Source organism: Ostreococcus lucimarinus, chromosome 1, assembly GCF_000092065.1.
Source record: "Ostreococcus lucimarinus CCE9901 chromosome 1, complete sequence".
Classification (NCBI taxonomy): domain Eukaryota; kingdom Viridiplantae; phylum Chlorophyta; class Mamiellophyceae; order Mamiellales; family Bathycoccaceae; genus Ostreococcus; species Ostreococcus sp. 'lucimarinus'.
In genome coordinates, this window is record NC_009355.1 from 737,324 (window position 1) to 753,103 (window position 15,780).

The 15,780-nt window shown below is 59.6% G+C and overlaps 10 protein-coding genes across 10 annotated transcripts; 3 read left to right on the plus strand and 7 right to left on the minus strand.

Moving 5' to 3' along the window:
• Positions 1 to 162: 162 nt before the first annotated feature.
• Positions 163 to 783, minus strand: OSTLU_92178 (predicted protein; the record flags this gene model as incomplete). The annotated part of the gene is made up of 1 exon (XM_001415879.1): positions 163 to 783. The coding sequence occupies one exon, from the start codon at positions 781 to 783 to the stop codon at positions 163 to 165; it is 621 nt and encodes a 206-aa protein (XP_001415916.1).
• Positions 784 to 1,027: 244 nt separating this feature from the next.
• OSTLU_39585 (predicted protein) lies at positions 1,028 to 1,981 on the plus strand (the record flags this gene model as incomplete). The annotated part of the gene is made up of 1 exon (XM_001415548.1): positions 1,028 to 1,981. One exon carries the CDS (start codon positions 1,028 to 1,030, stop codon positions 1,979 to 1,981), a length of 954 nt encoding a protein of 317 aa, XP_001415585.1.
• Positions 1,982 to 2,014: 33 nt separating this feature from the next.
• OSTLU_13876 (predicted protein) lies at positions 2,015 to 3,688 on the minus strand (the record flags this gene model as incomplete). Its single annotated transcript, XM_001415880.1, has 2 exons — positions 2,015 to 2,214; positions 2,260 to 3,688. 2 exons carry the CDS (start codon positions 3,686 to 3,688, stop codon positions 2,015 to 2,017), a joined length of 1,629 nt encoding a protein of 542 aa, XP_001415917.1.
• A 1,079-nt stretch (positions 3,689 to 4,767) lies between these two features.
• OSTLU_3057 (predicted protein) lies at positions 4,768 to 5,931 on the minus strand (the record flags this gene model as incomplete). The annotated part of the gene is made up of 2 exons (XM_001415881.1): positions 4,768 to 5,697; positions 5,866 to 5,931. Coding segments are annotated over 2 exons (996 nt in total), but the record flags the coding sequence as incomplete, so codon positions are not given.
• Positions 5,932 to 6,281: 350 nt separating this feature from the next.
• Positions 6,282 to 6,686, minus strand: OSTLU_8999 (predicted protein; the record flags this gene model as incomplete). Its single annotated transcript, XM_001415882.1, has 1 exon — positions 6,282 to 6,686. A coding segment is annotated over one exon (405 nt), but the record flags the coding sequence as incomplete, so codon positions are not given.
• Positions 6,687 to 7,351: 665 nt separating this feature from the next.
• Positions 7,352 to 8,392, minus strand: OSTLU_4812 (predicted protein; the record flags this gene model as incomplete). The annotated part of the gene is made up of 2 exons (XM_001415883.1): positions 7,352 to 8,088; positions 8,188 to 8,392. Coding segments are annotated over 2 exons (942 nt in total), but the record flags the coding sequence as incomplete, so codon positions are not given.
• A 2,495-nt stretch (positions 8,393 to 10,887) lies between these two features.
• On the plus strand, positions 10,888 to 11,190 carry OSTLU_29054 (predicted protein; the record flags this gene model as incomplete). The annotated part of the gene is made up of 1 exon (XM_001415549.1): positions 10,888 to 11,190. One exon carries the CDS (start codon positions 10,888 to 10,890, stop codon positions 11,188 to 11,190), a length of 303 nt encoding a protein of 100 aa, XP_001415586.1.
• Positions 11,191 to 11,254: 64 nt separating this feature from the next.
• OSTLU_13879 (predicted protein) lies at positions 11,255 to 12,679 on the minus strand (the record flags this gene model as incomplete). The annotated part of the gene is made up of 1 exon (XM_001415884.1): positions 11,255 to 12,679. One exon carries the CDS (start codon positions 12,677 to 12,679, stop codon positions 11,255 to 11,257), a length of 1,425 nt encoding a protein of 474 aa, XP_001415921.1.
• Positions 12,680 to 12,705: 26 nt separating this feature from the next.
• On the plus strand, positions 12,706 to 13,521 carry OSTLU_29056 (predicted protein; the record flags this gene model as incomplete). The annotated part of the gene is made up of 1 exon (XM_001415550.1): positions 12,706 to 13,521. The coding sequence occupies one exon, from the start codon at positions 12,706 to 12,708 to the stop codon at positions 13,519 to 13,521; it is 816 nt and encodes a 271-aa protein (XP_001415587.1).
• A 215-nt stretch (positions 13,522 to 13,736) lies between these two features.
• OSTLU_12139 (predicted protein) lies at positions 13,737 to 15,441 on the minus strand (the record flags this gene model as incomplete). Its single annotated transcript, XM_001415885.1, has 4 exons — positions 13,737 to 14,911; positions 14,964 to 15,066; positions 15,196 to 15,256; positions 15,437 to 15,441. The coding sequence occupies 4 exons, from the start codon at positions 15,439 to 15,441 to the stop codon at positions 13,737 to 13,739; spliced, it is 1,344 nt and encodes a 447-aa protein (XP_001415922.1).
• Positions 15,442 to 15,780: the final 339 nt, after the last annotated feature.

Here is a 15,780-nt window from a genome sequence, read left to right on the forward strand (position 1 = left end):
AAAAAAAGTCGAGCATCGCGCGAAGGCTCACGCGAGCGCGCGAGTGCGGCAATCTGTCAAAGCAAAGCGCGACTACGAGCGAGAGGCGGGGTCATCGGTTACATATGAATAGCTGCGTCTCGATTTACAAAATCATCGCGGTGTGAGCGATGTGACGATGCGTTAGTTTTTCGCCGCCTTTTCCGCTTGCGGTCGGCCCTCGACGCGTCCAAACTCAGCGACGGTGCAACCGAGCGCCTCGAGATTTTGGAGAACGTACTTGTCGTCGACCGACGGGAACTCGGCGAGACCGGTGGGCAAATGCATGATGCACTCCAAAACGATATCCTTGCCGGATCGGTACTCGTCCATGTGACTCAACGTCACCCCCTTGGAGCATAAGAATTCGGTGATTTCGTTCACCACGCCCTTTTTGAACGGCACGCTCATCGTCGCTTTACGCACATACGGCAAGAGCGGGGACGTCTCGCAGTACGGACCCTTGATGTCTTGCACCGTGTTTTTCGCCGGAAACACGGAAAAGAAATCAAACACTTGTCCCTCGAATTGCTTTTTAAGCGCCATCGGGTCCACGTTCGTCACCAAGAACATGTTCGAAGCCCGACCGCCGAGTCGGACGTTGCGCGACTCCTTAATCTCTGCCCCCGACGCTTCGATCATGCGGTGCACCTCACTGACGGGTTTTTGAGCTCCAATCATCGTCACCAGAAGCGGCGCGTCCGCGCTGGCCGCGAACGCGCGCGTCCCCGCGACGCGCGTTCCGATGGTTTGTCCAAGACTCATCAGCGCGTTATCCACAAAAGACGCGCCCTCGGCGCGTCGCAACGCGCCCGCGGCGCGTCGGCACGCGTGACGCGCGGCGTACATAATTCGATGCGCGCTTCGATGCGGGCGATCGTCGTCGCGCGCGCGCGTCGCAGAATATCGCGCGTTCGACGAAGAAAATACCCGATTGAGCCCCCTCTCGAACGCGACGATCCGCCGGAAAACGCGACGCGCGCGACCGCGCGAGGACGAGCGCGCCGGCATGGCGCTCCGAGTGTTCGCGTCGAGATGTGCGCGCGGCGCGGCGCGCGTCTCGAGCGCGCGCGCGTTCGCGACGTCGCCGTCAACGACGGCGGACGAACCGCCGACGACAGCGGACGAAGCGTCGACGTCGTCGACGCATCGCGGCGAAGCGAAGACGGCGAGCTTCGGTTACGTCGAAGTCGACGCTCGGGAGAAGGAATCGCTCGTCAGGGGGGTGTTCGAGCGCGTGGCGCCGTCGTACGACGTGATGAATGATTTGATGTCCGCGGGCGTGCACAGGCTGTGGAAGGATTACTTTGTGAGTAAAGTTGGCGTGTTCGCGGGGATGACGCACTTGGACGTCGCGGGAGGGACTGGGGACATCGCGTTTCGCGTGCTGCGAGCGCTGCAGAGAGTTGAGCGCGAGGCTGAGCTCGATGGCCAGGTTTTGGATGCGAATACGCGAGGTAAAGTCGTGGTGAGCGACATCAACCCGGCGATGTTGCGCGAGGGGATGAAACGAGCCACGCAGCGTGGGTTGAATCAAGAGCAATTAACCTGGCTGGAGGGCAACGCGGAAAAATTGCCCGTCGAGGACGAGTCCGTCGATGTGTACACGATCGCGTTCGGGTTGAGAAACGTAACGGATACGAGGGCGGCGATCGCAGACGCCTACCGATGTCTGAAACCCGGAGGAAAGTACATGATTTTGGAGTTCAGTCACGTCGAGAACGAAATTCTTAAGCAAGTGTATGACTTTTATAGCTTCAACGTGATTCCAAAGCTCGGTGAGCTAGTCGCACGCGATAGAGGATCATATCAGTACTTGGTGGAAAGCATCAGGAAGTTTCCACCACAGGAAAAGTTGAAATCCATGATGCGAGACGTCGGCTTTAAGCACGTGAGTCATGAAAACTTGACCGGAGGTATGGTGGCCGTACACACCGGCTACAAGACCAAGGATCGAATTTAGCATTTCTTCAGTTTTAAAACAAGCAAAGCATTTTTAAAGCGACGCTTCGGAATCGACGAATGCGAAAGGATCGAAATCTTCGTCGTCAGCCTCCATGGCCAACGCGCGAACCTCATTCTTGAGTTCTTTCTTCGACCTTTTAGTCGTTTTCGCCTTCTTACGCGCAAGCGGTATTGCCGTCATCGGTCGCTTTGAAGCGATGGGCACTCGCTCATCCGGCGGAGACTCTTCGTCTTGACGAGGTTGAGGCCGCGAACGCGCCCGCCGCTTGCTCGAACCGAGATGCGGCGTCGGGAGTGCTTCTTCTCTTTGAGAACCCAATGATTTAGGACCCGAACGCTGCTTCGATCTCTGCTTGGGTGGTTTGGGCACTTCAAGTTCCTCATCGACAGTCTCACGCGAACGTCGTAGCTCTTCGCGAAGTTCGTTGATCGAAGTCTCGAGCAAATCAATCTTTTCGTTTTTCGCCGCAAGCTGACGCGCATGCTCCTCGTCCTTCTTGTTGATCCATTCTTTGTTTTGCTTCGTCAGCAATTCTATTTGCTTTTCCATTTTTTCGTTCACTTTGGTTTCGTGCAGTTTATTCGTCGCCTCGTGTTTGCGCTCGAGAGCTTCGTACTCCTCTTTGAGTCGCGTTCGAGTCGACTCGATTTCAGCCGTCAAAGCTTCGATTTTTTCACGCTGTTCGGCACCAGACGTTTCAAGCTTTTTATTTTGAGCGTGAAACATCTCACGTTCTTCCTCGGCGTGCTTCAGTTTCATCGCTAGATCGAGCTTTGCCTCATCTGCTTCAGCGATTTTCTCCCTCATTGATTCGACTTGTTCGTTCATCTCCATTTCCGCTTGGTCTACTTTTTTCTTGTTTTCAGCATTTTCAGCTTTGATGGTGGCGAGCGATCGCTTGATTTTATCGAGCTCTTTTGTTCTAGCAGCTAGTTGCGGCGTCAGCTCGTGTATCTGGCGCTCAAGTTCGACTTGCTTTTCTTCCCAACTGCTCGTTTGAGCCTGTGCGGCTGCCGACTTTTCACGCTCCCGTTCGAGCTCGTCGTCTTTCGCCGCTAGTTGCTTCTCCACTATTCGCAACTTTTCATCATGAAGCGATCGCAAACTTTTCTCTATCTTCTCGTGTTCCTGCTCGAGCCGCTTCATCATTTGCTCCTTCGTTTGCACGACTTCTTCGCTAGCTTTGAGTTGGATTTCGACTTTGGCGGAGCGATCGCTCAAGGCGTTCAACTGCGTGTTCAGCGTCTCCTTTTCCGTCTCGAGCGCATTCAAGCGGACGTTCGCGTTGTCCAATTTCAACTGCATTTCGCCCATATCAGCGCTCAACTTGCGCGTATGTCGCTTCATTCGATCGCACTCTTCCTTCTTCAACGCCAACTCTTCGGAGATCGACGACACCCGCTCCATCATTTCCTTGTCATCCTTCAAGCGATCCTCCACCAATTTCGAGGACACGTCGTAATTTCCTTTCGCCTCCTCCAGTAAGACCCCCGCGCGCGCCTGGTTGGCTTTGATATCGTGTATGATCTCCTCCAACTCCTGCTGCTTCATCAACAATTCTCTTCGCTCTCGCTTTCCGCTCTCCAACGTCGCCTTCAAAGCCGCGCACTGCGCCAACGCCGCGCCGCGTTCGTGTTCTAATCGCTGGATCTCCTCTCTCTGTTCCTCGTTCATGCGCTTCAGATCATCGCTCGCAGCCTTCATCGCGATGTATTCCGACGCAATCCGTCCTACGCCGAGCGCGAGCGTGGCGATCGTCCGTCAGTCAGATCTGCCCGTCGTCCGTCGTCGATCGGCGTGGCGCGCGTTCTCGGACAAAACGAGGCACCCGAGCGCGCACCAGTCTCCGCGCGTAACCCCGTGAGCGTGCCCGTCGCCTGGCTCGTCGGTGCGCTCAAAACGGTCGTGCGAGAAAACGAACGCATCTCCATCCGATCGCCGCGCGGCTCCGCGCTCGCGAACGCGAGTTCTCGTCCGCGAGCGCTCGCGGATGGGAGCTGCAATGAGGACGGTCGAGGCGCGACGTGTTTGCGAGCGACGTCGTCGACGACGCGCGGATGCGACATGGCGCGTCGGGCGAGAATCAACGGTATCGGTCGAGACCTGTCTTCTATTCGAGCGTTGTCTCGCGCGCGTTGGTGCGCGTTGCGTCGAGTTGTGCGCGCTCGCGCGCGCGCGGTCTCGGAAGTGTCAGATCGTGAATAATCTTACTGTACGGTGCTAAATTTCGTTTGTTGGCGCCGAATGACGACGTCGTTTTCTATGTATGTGCGCGCTTGGAGCTCGAGCTGCTAGCGCTTCTCATCGCGCTTGCTCTGATCCTGCTTGGAGGATCCGCCGGTCCAGCCCGCCGGCTTTTGTTGCCCGCCGCCGCTCCCGCCGGCGGCCCAACCAGCCGTCTTACTGCCGCGATAACCGCTGTACGATCCACCGCTCGCGCCAGTTTTGATGTTCAAATTTGAGTAGCTTCCAGTCTTACCGCCTAAACTGTTCAAGCCACCGCCTATACTTCCGAATCCTCCCAAAGCGTTGCCGCCGCGATTGGCGTAAGACTGGTGCTGCTGCGGCGGACCACTTGACCAACCAGCAGCGGACGACCCTGCGCCGTATCGACCACTGGGTGCAGATGGCACGCCCGGACGGCCACTACCACCAGGAGGCGGGCGACCACCTCCGGGCGGTCGTGGACCGCCAGGGCCGGGGCCTCGTCTCATATCCGTCGGAGGCGGAGGCGCTCTGCCGTCGTCGGTGCGTTGTCTCTTATTCTGCTGCTCCGCCGCGGCGCGCTTTGCCTCTTGACGGCGCTTTTTCGTTTGGAACTCGTGCGAAGGCTCGTACCGAGGCAGGTCTTCAGGCTCGCACGCGATCGGATCTTCCCAGAACCAATCTGAATCTAAAGCTTGAATCGCCGTGATCCGCTTTGCCGGATCTAACGTCAAGAAACGCTCGACCAAATCCTTCGCGCTCGGGGAAAACCGGGCGAAAACTTCGCGCAGTCTTCGCGGATAATGCTTCTTTTGCTTGAAATGTTTCGCGTACGGCAGCTTGTCGGCGTCCGGCCAGTTCTCCGGCGTCGGAGTACCGCAGAGCCTAAAGATGAGATCCAGTTGTTCCATCTCGCCTTTCCCAGGAAGAATCGGTTTTCCGTGCACGAGTTCGGCGAAAATGCAACCCGCACTCCACATGTCGACGCTCGGACCGTACTGTGTCGCACCGAGTAACAGCTCGGGCGGACGATACCAAAGTGTGATGACTCGGTTCGTCAGCGGATTTGCGTTTTCGTTCGTAATCGACTTCGCCAAACCAAAATCCGCCAGCTTCAGCACCCCGTTGTTGTTGATGAGCAAGTTACTTCCTTTGATATCGCGATGAAGAATATTGTTGATGTGACAGTAATGCAAACCCGTGAGCAGCTGCTTCATGTAACACTTTATCTGCGGCAAGCTAAACTTCATACCTGGCCGTTCCGCCAGCCCGGTGAGGTCGTGATCCATGTACTCAAACACCAAGTAAATGCTCCCCTTGTGTCCATTCGACGCGTTCGCCTTAGAGGTGACGATCTCTTTCAAATCAACCACGTTTTTGTGCCGAAGTTTCTTCAAGATTTTAATCTCTCGAATAGCCGTGATTGGGAACCCTTCCTTCTCGTTGTCCATTCGAATCTTCTTTAGCGCCACGATGTCTTGCGTCTCCTTGCATCGAGCCATGTACACCTGCGTTAACAACGGAAACACGCTCGTCGGTGAGTCTCTTAGCTCGGGTCGGGCGCGACGGTGCGCGTTCGCGGCGGCGTCTATGTCTCGTCGCGATCTTCCATTCCTTCCCCTCGCGTTCGCTTTGTTCGCTTCGCGCGCGCGGCTCGCTCGTCACCTCGCACGCACCTGTCCGTACGTCCCCTCGCCCACTTGTTCGAGCTTCTCGTAGCACTCCACGCTGCGCGCGCCCCAGTTTTCGTAGCGACGCGGCGTCACACCGCCTTGCGCCGCGGTGGATCTGTTGGCGGCGTCGACTTCGTTTCGTGCGCGCGCCGGCGCGCTCGCGCCCGGGGCGGCGTGCGGACCGCCTTGAGGTCCCGCCATCGCGCTAAGCGGCGCTGCAACGCGAGTACGGACGCACGGAGGCGCGTCTCGTTCTGAGGATCGCGCGGCCTCGGCGCGTCGAAGCGCGAACGTGGCGCGTCGAGGCGCGCGAACGCGACGCGCGGATGCGCGGATGCGCGAATGCGACCGAAGGAGAATACAAAGAAATAATACAGGCAATGCGATGTGCTAGGATGCTAATTTGCCAACACGCTCGCGTACGCGTCCAACGCCTCGTCGAACGCCGCGGACTCGAACGGTTCGAGCGGCGACAGCGCCGGATTCTTCACCACGTACTCGACGTATATGTTGGCGTATATGTGCCGCATGATGGCTTGGAGATCACCCGCGCGCACGTCCGTTGTGAGCATCATGCGTAACCCGGTGGCGGTTTCGAAGTAGTGCAGCTTGTAGTTGTTCGTCGTGAATGCATAAAAGTTGCACGCGCCGTGTTCGCCACCCGTCGGGTCCAGCTGGCGCGCGAAATCTTTCAGCGTGAAGAACAGCCCGAACAGGGTTTTATGTTCGGTGGTTTCATCCCCTCCCGCGCGCTCGCGGGCCCAGTTTCGGTAGTGCATGCACTCGCCTTTGGCGTTGAAGATGTAAAAGGTGAAGAGCTTCATCGACGTCGGTCGACGCGCGGCGGCGGCCTCGCTGGCTGTGAGCGATAACAGAAGTCCTCGCGATCGATGTGCGCGTTGCCTGCGCGCGCGATCAGCGCCTCGGGTCGAGGCGTGCGGCGCGCACTGCGGGTGCTCGTCGCGCGAGTTTCGGTCGGTTTGCAAAAGCTCTGCGAGATATTACAAGGCGGCGAGACGCATTTGGCCGTTTAAGACGGCAGAATCGCCCTGGCGCGGCTACAAAATTGCAGAAGATACATGTTGCGGGATGTACAGTCCATTTTGGGACGGATTTGTGTACAGATAAACTATCATGGGAGCAACGTTTTTACCGTCACCGGTTGCAGACTTGTCAAAGGCGACGGTTTACGCTCCCTACGACCTCGTTGGAACTGGGGGAATCCAGTCCACTTGTCGTTATTTCTCACCTTGTGAACCTGGAAAGAGTCTGGCGACGCCGGTCGCTCGAACGCATCCGCGTTGTCTGACGCGGCATCTTCATAGCTATCTCGTCGGGGACGGTACTTTGGCGATGATGGCCGAGACGAATTCGCCGAGCCATCTGTGTTGACTACGCTCTGTTGCCCTTCGTCCGAAAGCCTGTACCAGTTCGATCGCATCACCATATCAAGTTCAAGCTTGCCCAGCTTCGCCGCCGCGCTCGCTGCGTCAACTGAGGGTGATACCAATGGCGCAAGCGCCGGAGCCAAGTTGCCAGGATTCACAGTCGTCGCATTGAACTTCTTCGCGACGGCTGGCACGGCGTCTGTGATGATCCCGAAAACGCCGAGCTCGACTTGCGTCGACGATGCAGCGACATCATCGTTACCTTCGCCGTATGTAGCGAGAAGTAAACCACTGTCTCGAACATCGGTCGCGTCGGACGGGCGCGATATAATCGCCTTGACGTTCGACACAACGCCACACAAGCCACCTTCGAGCGCGACTTCCATCGCGGCAGCGACTGAACGTCGACGCGGGTCGACGTGATGGGGCTCGGCATCGGTCAATATCATCACTGGATATGAGCCCTGGATGGCACGCATGAGTAGAGCGGCATCTGGATCGAAAGATGAGAACACGATTCTGCGACTGGGTTGCGCCATGCAAACCGCTAGAATGGCGCGGAGTTCCGCGACCAAGCGGCGCGTTTCACAGCTGTTCTCTTCGTCGAACTTGAGCTCGATGTTGAAGCCAAGCTCTTTCGGCGTGTTTCCAAGAATCTGTGCCAAAGTTGGGATCTCATCTTCGACTTCCATGACCCACGGTTGAGGTTCAAGATCGCCGCCGAACACGCGATAAAATGTCACCTTGTTGTCGTCTTCGTCGTAATCGTCGTCGTCTTCGTCGTCTTCGTCGTCGGTGGTTAAAGGAACTGTCTTTTCAACACCGAGGGCGTTGGACGCTCGCGCGGCGGTAGCGCGCGCGGCGCGAGACAGTTCGCGCAGATCCGCCCAGTCAATCTCTCGAACGCTAAACGACTCCAAAGGTCCGAGTCCGCGACGAATGATGACGACGTCGTCGTGCCAAGCGACGGGAACACCGTCTGCGGTCACTTGAACGTCAAACTCACACCACTCCGCGCCACCAGCAGAAGCCGCGTTGAACGATGCTAGCGTGTTTTCACGAATACCGGCGCCAGAAGCGCGATTCGCTTGTAAACCTCTGTGCCCGATGACGGCGCAACCGGCGGGTTCGAACAGTCCCGGAAGATGCGAAGGAAACGGAGTAGAACCAATGATCGGATGACTGACTCGTCGCTGCTCGAACCCTTTCTTCGTGTTCTTCAACCGAGAGTTCAACGTTGGATCTTTTGCCTGCGCCTCTCGACGTCGAAACGCCAACATGTCTTCGCCGTCCATCGCCCACTCGCGTCGCGTTGCGACGCCGAAATGATCGAGAATGGTTGGCGCTATGTCTGTGTCGCACGGTGACGGCAATAACTCACCAGACATTTCAACTCTCGGACCACTTTCAATCAACACCCATCCCGCGCTGTGTTGCGGTAACTCGAGGAGTCCACTCACACCGTTTGAGCGAAGCTGACGACCGCCGCCGTCGCTCCAATCGTACGCGTCGAATTGGCCTTGCATCCCGGCGGGCATATCGTGACGACACGTACCGCCTGAAGGCGAGGTGATGACGACGAGCCAATCCTCTTCTCGATGCATCGACTGCCGAGCACGCAAAGCCGCGATGACTTCGGCAAGCTTACGATCGGCCGATTCGATTGCGTCCATATAAGTGTCGACGTGCGGACCGAAGCCGTGCCTGAAACCGGTGTTTTGAATGTCGCCCAAATGCAACAGGAGCATGTCAGGCGTCGTCGGTTCCGCAAGACATTTCGCAATCGCTTCACTCGCCTCTGCATCTGTGCTCACGGACGACGCCAAGAGCGATTTCGTCTCTTTACGAATGATCTTGTCCAGATCTTCAGCCTCGCCTATGGCGCACGCGCCTTTGATCCACGAGCGTGTTTCCTTCAGTCTATCATAAATGGACGACAACGTCGCATCTTCGTCTTCATCGATGGCCTTCAACACGCTCACCGATTGCCCCGTGAGTATTGGTAGCATCGGCGAGTTCGCACTCGTCGAGCACCGCATCGCGCTCGCATTCATGTCGAGCGAGAAGCACGCGTTCTTGTTACCGCGAATAAACGATTTAAGCGTCGGCGTATTCGCGGTGAGCATGGCGTCCACGCGACATCCCGCAACAGCGACGAGTAAAACCTTTCGGAGCGTCGGCACGGGATGCTCCGGCTGCACGTCCGACGCGCTCTCATCCGACGCAGATCCCGCGGCGGCGGGTGTCATCAACATGTCCGCGTCGAGCTCGTCCGCATCCGTGTCCAAGTCTCTGTCGTTGAAGTTGCGGATGAGCTCATCCAAATTCGAGTCCGGCTTGAACATTCGACCGTCGATCTTGCGATCTTCTTTCGCGCGACACACCGGACAGCGACCAGGGAACAACGCCACTTTGCTCGCCGGCGTCTTCATGATGGGAGACCCCGTCTCGGCAAGATTTGCGATGTCGTTTAAATTCGTCACCGAAGCCGTCGTGATGAGCGGCGTGCTCGCCGACGGCGCGCTGTTGATGATGCACTTGAAGCAAAACTTATGTCTGCACGTCGGCAACACCACAGGATTGCTCAGCACCTCCTCGCACACCGGGCATATGGAGTCTTCGAGCACCTTTGCCGACTTCGTCGGCGCCGCGTGCACGGCGAGCATTTCGGTCCGAGTCACCAACTTTGCCAACCCGAGCGAATAAAACATCGGCGACTCGCTCAGAATGCTCACCGCATTTTCGCTACGGTTGCAATTCTTGTTAAATTTCTTCACCGCCTTGACGACGGCGGTATAATTCAACACCACAAACTCTCTCAACTCGCTCAACTCGGGATAAAACTCGCGCACGAGCGTCTTCTTCGCCCTTCGCAACGCCGTCGCGTCCACGCTATCGCTCCGAATGTCCGTCTCCAGCGCATCCAACCTCTCCCTCAGCGCGCGCTCTTTCGTCGCGTAGAACCCATTCGCCTTGACGATCTCATCTCGCAGCGCGTTCAAAAACCTCCGCGCGCCCTCCTCGCCGTCCGCCCCGTCCTTGGCCTCGTACACCACCCTCTTCAGCGCGCGATAATCGATGTAATGCGCCGCCCACGACGGGAACGCCTCGCTCTCGAGCCTTCGCGCGAACTTCACCATCCCTCTCGCCGAGCGCCGTCGTCCCTCGCGTCGTCGTCCTCGCGCGCGCGCTCAAAACGCGTCGCCGCGCGTCCCTCGAACGTTCGTCCTCGCCGTCGTCCCGTCGCCGTCGCGTCGCGTCGCGTCGCGCGTCGCGTCGCGTCGCGCGTCGCCGCGCCGTCGTCCGAGCCTCCGCGCGCGCGCGCGTTCGCCCGCGCGACGCGCGCGCGTCGCGTCCGCGTCTGCCGCGCGCGACGCGCGACGGTCGTCGCGCCCACGGCGCATGTGCCGTCCCGCGCGAACTCGTACATGTGCGCTGACTGTTTACGCACACGCGACCGACCGCACGACCGCGCGGATTTTCCACGCGGCGTCGCGACGTCGCGACGTCGCGACGCCGGCGCGCAGACGAGGGACGGCGCGACGACGCGACGGGACGACGACGACGGCGATGACGACGACGGCGACGACACGGCGCGAGGGACGACGACGGGCGCGGACGCACGACGCGGACGCGGATGGATGGCGCGGACGCGGATGACGCGGATGGCTCGAAAGATGCGAAATCGATGGTGATGGACGACGTCGGGGGGTGTCGCGCGGTGAGAGCGAAGGAGATTCTCGAGGCGAGCGGGTTTAAGCGCGTCGTCATCGTGCGAGGCGGCGCGAACGCGTGGAAGAGCGCGTGGGATTCGAACACGCGTCGCCGACAGCTTCCGGGCTCGTTCAGTCGCGGGTTCGACAATCCCATGTTTGCCGACAGTAACGTCGTCGCGGAAGAGTTCGGGGCGTCATCGGATGACACCGTGTGGATCGTGTGAACGGTTCGCTAGACGCTACATTTTCTAATGCTAACGTTAGTACAATTTCTAGTCGCGCGAAACGCTACGAGACTTGCGAAAACCCGAGATCGTTGAGCTCTTCCCAAACGCTTTCAAACGGATCGTCGTCCAGAACGCGCGAAGATTCGCCGGCGCGCCGCGCGAAGGCGTCGTTTTTCTTCGATGCCGCGCCTTTGTTCTGCCCGCCAGACACCGGCGCCGGGGACGCCGCGGCGAGGAACGACGGTCGCGCCGAAACTCTAGGATCAACGAAGACGCGACGCTCGAGCTCGCGAGCAGTCTCGGCAGCTGATGCGGCGGCGCCACCACCGCCCTGAGCGTACTCTTCGTTTGTCGCCAGCGCGGCGCGGATGGCTTTCGCGGCGGCGAGCGCGGAGTCTGAAGCGCGATCGTCGCTCGTCGCCGTCGATTCGGCGTCGTCCTCCGCGGCCGGGGCGACGACTTTACGACCGACGAGGTCGAGTGTCCACGTCGTTCGTGCCTTACGCTTAGCTTCCTCCTCAGCCTCAGCCATTTCCTTCGCCTGCCTCTTTAGCTCTTCGCGTTCGGTCTCATCGAGCCAGGCGTTACCGTCGATTTCGTACCACTCGGACTGGTCGTCGATCACCGTCGTGCGCTTGGCGCTCGTTTGGTCGAAATGTACCAAACGATCTTTCGCCGCAACCGCCGCGGCGGTGGCCGCATCACCATCCGCCCGAGCGTCACTCGTGACTGTTCCCAAAGAAATTTTGCTCAGCTCTTCGAACACGTCTCGCGCCGCCGCCTCAGCTGTCGGCTTCGCGCCGCCGTCTCCCGCGTCCCCGCCGCGAAATCGCGTCACGCCGTCCGCGAGCATCACTTCCACGTACGCCCCACAAAACGTACACCGCGCGCTACCCTCTAAAAATGCGAGCGCCGTTTGCGAAAGTACGCCGTCTTTCGCGCGTAAATCAAAAATTTTCCCGCACGCCAGACAGTTTACGCACGACTTGGCCAAGTCCCCGGGCGCGAGCTCGTCCCCCGGTCGAATCGCGCGCTCACCTCGCGACGGCCCGCGCCGCGCTTTCAAAGGCTTTTCGACGAATCGCAGCGCCTTCGATTCCCGAGCGTGCGCGCGCTCGCGCGACGACTTGCCCGCTTTCGCGTTCGCGCCGGCGCCGTCTCGACTCGCCGCCGCCGTCGTCGTCGTCGTCGTCCCCACCGTCGCCCCATCGCCCGCTCGCGCGTCGTCGTCGCGCGTCGACCCGCTCGCGAACGCCGGCTCGCGCGCGCGCCCCCCCGCCGCGCCCTCGGGCGCGCGCGGCGCCCACGCGTCCGCGAGCGTCTCCATGGTTTCGCCGTCGAGCTCGCCCAAAAACGACCCGAGCGTCTCGCGCACGCCCGCGCGATCGCCCCGCAAGCCGTCGAGCGACGCGCACACGCCCTCGAGCATCCACTCCTCCGCGTCGGCGTACGCTTCGCGCAGCGCGGCGAGCTCGGCGGACGACATGCTCGCGAGCGGCATAGACTGACGCGATGCCGCGCGACGACGCGAAAGAAAACGTCGGCGTCGTCGACGCGGACGTCAGGGCGAACGCCAAGGCGCTGAACGCCGCGCGCGCGGACGCCGTGGCGCTGGCGACGGAGCTCGGCGCGACGGTCGAACGCAATCAAACGCTCGAGCGTTTGGCGCGCGAATTGCGACGACGAAACGAAGAGCTCGAGCGCGCGAACGCGACGCTGGTGAAAACCATCGATGATGATTTAGTCGCCGTGCGCGAACGAGCGGAGGCGCAGGACGCGATGCGCGAGCGGGCGGTGTCCGAGCTCGCGCTGTACGAAGAGAGACAAAGTCTTTTGGAGACGAGTTGCGCGACGCACGAGCAGCGCGCGGCGCGGACGATGGAAGCGATGGCGAAGATGGAGGAACTGTGCGACGCGAGGGTGAAGATTATGGAAGAGCGCCAGCGCGCTCTGGAGCTGGAGCTGGAGGAGGCGCGAGTGGAGATTGCGAAGCGACTCGAACGCGAAATAGAGCTGACGAAGGAGTTGAAGACGTTCGGTGACAAATTTGACGAGTTCCGAGAGGCGGTGAAGACGAACGAGTCGACGTATGACACTCTTCACGAGGAACTGGCACGGGCGAGGAACGAAGCGCTCTCGATTGAGAAGGCGAAGTTGGAGGCGCAGTTGATGAAGAAAAAATCAGACGCGGCGTTGATCGAACTCGTCGAAGAGCGCAACGCGCTGCGAGACAGAGTGGTTCGCTTAGAGAAACAGAATACTAGCTTAGAGGGATTGTCGCGATCGTTGACTGAGCGTCTGAAAGTTGACGAAGAAGCGCGCGGGTGACGAGAAGGGGATTTGTATTTTTATAACAAACGCTGCTGCACTATTTGAACAAGCGAGCGCGCCCGCGCGACTTATTTTTGTACGATCTACTACCGCTCTTCCCAACGAACCTACGGATCCTTCGATCGTGGAGCATCCTTCTTTAAACACTCGCCGTTTGATATAGATGAACACGCGACGGGTCTTGGTAACGACGACGAGGGCACAGCCGGCGCTTACATGGCGAAAGCTTCCTCTGCGTCTTCTTCGTCGAATTCGCCTTCTTCCTCCGCGCTCGCGTCTTGGTACTGCTGGTACTCGGAAACCAAGTCGTTCATGTTCGATTCGGCTTCGGTGAACTCCATCTCGTCCATACCCTCTCCCGTGTACCAGTGCAAGAAAGCCTTGCGACGGAACATGGCGGTGAACGCCTCGCTGACACGCTTGAACATTTCTTGAATCGCCGTCGAGTTGCCGATGAACGTGGACGACATCTTGAGACCCTTGGGGGGGATATCGCACACCGAACTCTTGACGTTGTTCGGAATCCACTCCACAAAGTACGAAGAGTTCTTGTTTTGGCAGTTCAAGAGTTGTTCGTCGACTTCCTTGGTGGACATGCGTCCGCGGAACAAGGCGGAGGCGGTGAGGTAACGGCCGTGACGCGGATCGGCGGCGCACATCATATTCTTTGCGTCCCACATTTGTTGCGTCAACTCCGGCACCGTGAGGGCGCGGTATTGCTGGGAACCACGGGACGTGAGAGGAGTGAACCCGACCATGAAAAAGTGCAAGCGCGGGAACGGCACCAAGTTCACCGCGAGCTTGCGCAAGTCGGCGTTGAGCTGACCCGGGAAGCGCAAGCAGCACGTGACGCCGGACATGACGGCGGAGATCAAGTGGTTCAAATCACCAAACGTCGGCGTCGTGAGCTTTAGCGTGCGGAAGCAAATATCATAAAGTGCTTCGTTGTCAAGGATCATGCACTCATCGGCGTTTTCGACGAGCTGGTGCACAGAAAGTGTGGCGTTGTACGGCTCGACGACGGTATCCGACACCTTGGGCGACGGAACGACGGAAAACGTAAGCATCATGCGATCGGGGTACTCTTCGCGAATCTTCGAGATGAGAAGCGTACCCATACCGGAACCGGTACCGCCACCGAGAGAGTGGCACATTTGGAAACCTTGCAAGCAGTCGCACGATTCAGCCTCCTTGCGCACGACGTCGAGCACGCCGTCGATCAACTCGGCGCCTTCGGTGTAGTGACCCTTCGCCCAGTTGTTTCCCGCACCGGTTTGCCCGAACACGAAGTTATCCGGTCGGAAGATTTGACCGTACGGCCCAGAGCGCACCGAATCCATGGTGCCCGGCTCGAGGTCCATGAGCACGGCGCGTGGCACGTAGCGACCTGCGCGAAAGACGGTTAAAAATACATTCGGCGCGTCGGTCAACGCGCGTACCTCCGGAAGCTTCGTTAAAGTACACGTTCACGCGTTCGAGCTGCAAATCAGCGTCTCCAGCGTACGTCCCAGTGGGATCGATCCCGTGTTCATCGCAAATAACCTAGTCACCATCGATCGCGCACAAAGTCAGTCGAGCCGTCGCGCCTCGCCGCGTTCGAGTTGACTCGCGCCGAGCGTCTCGACTCTCCCGAGCGCCCGCGTTCGATCGCCGCCGCGCGCGCGCGCGCACCTCCCAGAACTTCGCCCCGATTTGGTTACCGCATTGGCCCGCTTGAATGTGCACGATTTCTCTGCGTCCGTCGTCCATCGTCGTCGTCAGTCCCGCGTCGGTTAATTTTAGCCTCGCCGTCATTGACTTTCCCTCGACGCGCGCGCGCGCGTCTCCCGCGCGTCCGTCGTCGTCGTCGCGCGCGCGCGCGCGTCGCTTCGCGTCTCGTCGTCGTCGCTTCGTCTCTCTTCGCCCGTCGCACCTCATCTCGCTCGGTGTCTCGTCGTCGTCGCGTCGTCGTCGGTCGTTCGCGCCGAACAGTGCCGGTTCGCGTCGTCGCGCGCGCACTGGCGACGCGCTGCCGGCGCGAAAAAACCAGAGAAAGTCGACCGACCGTCCGACGGCGGCGACTCGACGACGCGCGGTCGACGACGCGACGGCGACGATGGCGCGCGCGCGCGCGGTGACGCGCGCGGTGACGGCGCGAACGCCGACGACGCGCGCGCGACGCGCGACGGCGCGGACGGGACGCGCGCGGACGGGACGCGCGACGCGCGCGAGCGACGACGACGACGCGAAGACGTCGACGTCGGCGACGACGTTCGA